This window comes from Cryptomeria japonica, chromosome 5, assembly GCF_030272615.1.
Source record: "Cryptomeria japonica chromosome 5, Sugi_1.0, whole genome shotgun sequence".
Classification (NCBI taxonomy): domain Eukaryota; kingdom Viridiplantae; phylum Streptophyta; class Pinopsida; order Cupressales; family Cupressaceae; genus Cryptomeria; species Cryptomeria japonica.
The window spans coordinates 872,672,456-872,678,455 of record NC_081409.1 but is presented as its reverse complement, the minus strand read 5'-3'; the positions used below and the strand labels follow the sequence as shown (position 1 = coordinate 872,678,455).

Below are 6,000 nucleotides of genomic sequence, written 5' to 3'. Positions count from 1 at the left end.
GGCTCAATTAAGGACAGGTTCACATCATCTCAGATGTGAAACGGGTAGGTAGAAAAGGCCCAAAGAGTTATGGGAAGAGAGAATTTGCCTGTTTTGCGAGATGGGTGCTATTGAGACTGAATAACACTTTCTCAGTGAGTGTAAGACGTATGATGATATTAGTGCTCAATATGAGTGCATCTTGAAAAGTGACAACATGCATCATTTATTTGACGAGGATAAGATCAATTAGATTGCTAGTTTTTTGGTCAAGTTTTAAAACAGAAGATTTGACATGAAAAAGATTATGAAGTTATGCTAGACTTTGATTTCTTGGTCCTATAAACTGATTAGTCCCGTGAACGTTAATAAATTCATTCATTCGTTCACTAGAAAACTCATGCAAACAAGTAGGGCAGCCACGGGTCTTCAACCCTCTCGGTCTAGGGTGACACCTCTAAACGAGCTATACAGAGTTAGCTCAGATTAGCAGACAACATTCCTTTTCGATACTTTCAAACAGTCGAAAAAAAACAACGTTCTTTTCAGGAACATATTCTTCGTCATAAAGAGTATTCTATGCGGACGAGTGCTACCCACTTCACGCTAAAGCATGGCAATTATACTGTCGGTTCGGATCCCCATCTGCAGCCACTGCAACTCATATTCGCTTGTAAGACCACCAATCAAAACTCTCAGAAAGATTTCTGTAAATAATGGCATAGCTGGAACTGTTCTGTTTGCACCCAAAACCCTCAAACCATCTAACCGTGGTTCTCAAAGGGCTGCAAAATGGTGGGGTACTAACAGACATGGAAGCCTAGGTGGGTGCCAGCGTGGATGCCCAATTTTGTCAGGTGTCCAAGCCAGCAGTTTAGAGATGGATGCGTCTTTAGAATCACAGAAAAAAATTAAAATTCTAACTGCAGCTGCAGTTACAGTGGCATTTGCTGTGGCTAATAGGGTGCTCTATAAATTGGCCCTGGTACCACTGAAGGATTACCCTTTCTTCCTGGCCCAACTTACTACATTTGGGTATGTTCAATTTGTGGTATGGCACCAATTGATTGCATTTAGCTTAGTGTCTATTTTCAAATTTTGGCATTTCATTGTTAATTGTATTTAGTTAAACTTGCATTTTCATTCTTTAACATAGCATCTAGTGATTATGCACAACTTATGTAATGTCCCTAAATTTAAAATGCCTAAATTCTGCCCTAATTCTTAAATGTGTAATGTCCCTTTTTATGGAATGCCCTAGTTTTACTCTGAACTACTGTTCTCAATCAATAAGGAAGGGTTAAGGAAGGGTTTAAAAAGAGAATACTTTTATCTTTTAAGAAAAAACCTACAACAAGTTAGGAAACAACTTACAACTATAATACATAAAGTAAATAACAATTACAAATTAGACTATAAATTATAGAGATTGAAAACGTAAATCACAATTTGCAATTTGATTGCCTTTATCTTTTAAGGAAAAAACTTGCAACAAGCTAGGAAACAGTTAACAACTATAATACATAAAGTAAATAACAATTACAAATTAAACTACAAATTATAGAGATTGAAAACGTAAATCACAATTTGCAATTTGATTGTAAAATAATTTAGACTAAATAAGAAATACTAACCATAGTAAGCTAGGATAAGTGACTTGGTAGGGTGTCCTAGCGGTCCTCTATCCTAGGTCCAAAGGCAGTGCTCATTCCCCGCCTTTGGCCTCATGTGGCACATGCCATACATATGAGGTGCCATACCTAGCGAGGCATCCTTATAACTGTTCCCCCTCAATCACATCTCTTCTCCTACTCACATGATTAGATATACATAGTTCGAGCTCTCACCATAGTAAAGAGGATAAGGACTTCTCTCAATAGGGTGCCCAGAAAGTCTAACCCTCCTAAATCCAAAGGCAGAGCACCTTCGCCCCCCTTTGGCCTCATAGAGACTCCTTGGTCACATACCATGAGGTGCCGTGCTTAGAGGTGACCCCAACACTGTTCCCCTACCGATAACCTCCTCACCTTCCATCATGGCTGAGAAGCATTCAGATTATTACAGAATACCCATAATCAGATCTATGTTCAGAACATGTATAAACAATATTATCAGCAGCATATAACTTGTCATGGATATACAGAAGTATGTCTAGAACATTAACAGCAGCATAACTTGTCATAAATATGCAGAAGTAGATGTATGGTGACATTATGCTATATTGAATAATTTTAAGCAGCAGTATATTAATCTGAAGAATGCAGATATAAATATTATTACTATGTATGCAGATGATACCACCAAACAGAATATATAATCGCTCAACTAGGTGTCAATATTGCTGTAGTTATCTAGTCTGTCTTCTGATGGTTGAATGATTGATGAATAATTGATTGATTGAATGAATTCCTTTGATTGTATGATTTGAGGTATTGGTGAGTGATAATGTAATGAAGGCTGGTTTGATATATCATGATTTATTGTTTTTAGCCAAGTAATCATTTGTTTATTAATTAAAACTGCCACAGAACTTTTGGTATATCAAAATTCTATGCCACGTAAGCTCCATACTCCACTTCAACATAATTTCCAAAACAAGGTTTGGCATCGGGCCCCACCAATATGATATGCAAAGTGCTTCCAAATACGTTTGACAAAGTTTCAAATCTAAATTGGATACCCACTTTTTCTTTTCATATAAGACAATTTTTTTTTTGTGCTTTTGATCTTGTCTTTTTTTTTTGTGGTTTTATTATCTTGTCTTACATAAAACTTTCAGACTTATAGTATGATGAAGTCACTGTCTGAAATCTTCATATTTTAATCAAACGAATTTCTGATATTTCATAAGCATTGTTTTTAAACATATAGGTGTTCCTATATTTTCTGTGTAACCAACCTTTATCACAGATCTGTTTGTTGTGTAATATTGCTATTGTTCTTGTTATACAAATTCCTGTCATATGTATAACCTGATCAGTCTGATCACTGTATGAGTTTGCTATTATCCAAGTCTCACCAACTCTCTATATAGTTATTGTCTTGTTCCTAAATCCTCTAGTCTATTACTACTGCACATAAACTGATGCTCTTCTTGCTTGGTTATGGCTCTTTAGTCTGAATATAAGTTCTCTACCTTTCTTAATGGTAATTGCTTAGCATCTCTTTCATTGGCACTACTACTAGTGTCTCCAAAAGAAAGACAATCATTGTATTTCTCTTATTAAATCCAAATGGTCTGACTTCTCCTTTGATATCGATCTTATTTTTCATCAATGATAATCATGACAACCTTTTAAACATTCTTTCATATACAATCTCACCTTTGACATCAATGATGGAGTCTAACAATCACGACTGAGTGCTTTTGACATCAATGAAAATATTTCTAACAATCTTTACTTGCATGCGAAGTTATTACAAAAGTATGCCAGAGATGGTCAGCTTAGGATCAGACTTGATTTGCCTAGATCATATTGCTTTCCTTGACAATACAAAATCTATTTAAAGGACCTGACAATTGCCAAGAGGAACACAACTGTGGACCAACCAACGTTTATAACTACTTGAAGCCAACAATAAATTAATGCATAGTCAAATAAACCATATTATTGAAACATAGTAATAGGCTGTGCACAACAACTACAATCTGTTCCAAAATTAAGAGTAGTTGGAAGTGCAACTGCATTGCTTATGAACAAATCTTTGTGTGTTTCACATCCTAATTTCAGAAGCATTTTGTGTTCTCTCATCTGTTCAGAGAGCTGGCCAAGCACTCCTAGCTCTAATGTGTGGTAGAGAGTGAAGTTAAGCAAATTACCTTTAGATCCTTCCAAAAATTCATTTTTCAGGTAACTGGTAAGAAGTAAAGGAGATTTATTTTTACATAGTTTATGTCATTTCTGTAGCTATTTTTAAATTACAAACCATCTTCGGCTATAATTTAAGAACATATTTTCTATACTTGTTGGGGTTGCTATATAAATATTAATGATAGAGGAATCCTTTTATCTACGCTTGCTATGTCTTGTAGATTAATCTGTCAAAGACATGTTGAGGCTTGTAAGGTCAGTCTATTTTCTCTTCTTTTATGTGCATTGTGATCCTGGCTATAGTTTGCATTTTGGACTACAGGTATGTGCTGGTTTACTTTTCCATTCTATATGTTCGCTACCGTATGGGCATTGTGACAGATGAAATGTTGGCCTTTCCTAAGTTACGTTTTGTTGCAGTTGGTGCTTTGGAGGCCCTTGGAGTTGCTTCAGGAATGGCAGCAGGAGGTATGCTGTTTAAATCACTCTTTACCATTAGACCGAATAAACTAATTGTTTTGATCCCATCACAGTGAGAGAGACTGTTAAATTTGGGCATGTTCATGCATTGTAGTCAAGCTCATGATAGTAATGGGAACTTCTATTTTGACTTTTAAAAAACATGGCATGGGTTATTTATTTTTGCTGTTAAAATATAAAAATCTTATAATTTGTTGAGGGTCCTTTCTCAATTTTGTCGAGCATCAGAAGTTAATTGTTTTTGGTATTGCTTGCTGTCATTTGAGTATGATATTGTTTGCATTCACATATTTATTTTGTTCAAGGAAATTGTTTATGCCACTAATTGTGGTTTTGGTTTTGGTTTTGTTGAATCGAGCAGCTAATCTTTCAGGAGCATCAATTCCAATACTGTCACAGGTAATGAATGATTTTGTGCTGGTTAACATAGTTATTAATTGATTGCTATAATGTAAAGAAAAATGTGAGGTGTTTGAATTACATGAATGGTTGTTTTTTATTTGTTTGTGTTGCTTAAGACACTTTATACAATTATTCATGAGTGGTGACATTCATGAGATCTGAAATGTCTTTTAGTGGTCTGCCTGTATTTATAAGGATTTGTTGTGACCATTTCACACATCGCCCCATTAGAATGGGGACCCCCTCTTTTGTTTTTGGTTTTGCCTTCTCTTTGCGTGTTTTTTTTTCTCTGCTTTTAGGATTTTGAGTGAGTGGTTGTTTGTCTGGGCTAGGGCTAATCCTTAAGGGTTCTTTTTTGGTATCATTCAAGCTAAGTCCAGTCAAATTTTGGAAAATCGTTAGATGTCTCCCTGAAGAATTAAGATTGTTGGAATGAGGTAAACCTTTCAGGAGAGTCAAATTGGTTAGGTCAAGGGAGTCAAATAGGTCTCAGGTTAGGTCTTAATTGAAAGAAGGTTTTTTGGGTAAGGTCCAGTTTATTTCTAAGTCTGAGTTAGCTAAACATGGTTAGTGAAGAAAGGGAGTCTAGTGGGCCAAGTTAAATGGGTATGAAATGGATCAAGAGCCTGAAAATGTCAAATTCGCTCCTTACCCTTGCTGAGGGTCCAGGGCGAAATTCTTTGTAGACTGGATTTCCTTCACAATTTTGACTAAGTTTTGACATGTTTGAAGGTGAATTTGTGTGTTCTTGCCTGGAAAGTTTTTGATTGATTTTTGGAGAGCAAGATGATGCCTGAAATAGAAAATTCGCTCCTAACCCTTGCTGAGGGTCCAGGGCGAACTTCATTCTAAACCCAATTTCTTGTTTTTGGATGGATTTGCTAACTGGTTCCTGGCCTTGAAAATGACCTGACTTTGCCTTGTGAAGTGGTTTGAGACTTAAAATTTGAGCAGTTTGGCCTAAAATGAGGATTTCGCTCTTGACCCTTGCTAAGGGTCCAGGGCGAAAATGTTGTTTAAAGTTTATTTGCCACTAATTTTGGCTAACTTGTTTTGTGCAGGGTCTCCCGGAAGGAAGATTGGACGTCACTTGATGCAATTGAGGGTTTGAAAAAATGAAAAATGATGAATTTTGGGCAATAAAGGCAAATTCGCTCTTGACCCTTGCTGAGGGCCCAGGGCGAAATTTTGAATTTTCCTCATTTTGTAGTGAAAAAGGATCAAGTTTTGAACATGAATGGAAAATGAACAACTCCCTTTACCCGCCTGAGAAAGTTTTAACTTGAAAAGATGAAGGACTTTGTTGAAAACCTAAAATTCGCTCCTG

General features: G+C 36.2%; 1 protein-coding gene across 1 annotated transcript in view; it reads left to right on the top strand.

Annotated features, from left to right (window-relative positions):
- The first annotated feature begins 402 nt into the window (after window positions 1-402).
- The window catches only part of LOC131037851 (protein CLT2, chloroplastic), an 86,127-nt gene continuing 80,529 nt past the window's right edge, over window positions 403-6,000 (top strand). Inside the window, exons 1-3 of the mRNA XM_057970082.2 lie at window positions 403-1,014; window positions 4,114-4,259; window positions 4,633-4,670. Coding sequence (XP_057826065.2) covers window positions 593-1,014; window positions 4,114-4,259; window positions 4,633-4,670 — 606 coding nt within the window. The 5' untranslated portion in view covers window positions 403-592. The remainder of the gene's footprint in view (window positions 1,015-4,113; window positions 4,260-4,632; window positions 4,671-6,000) is intronic.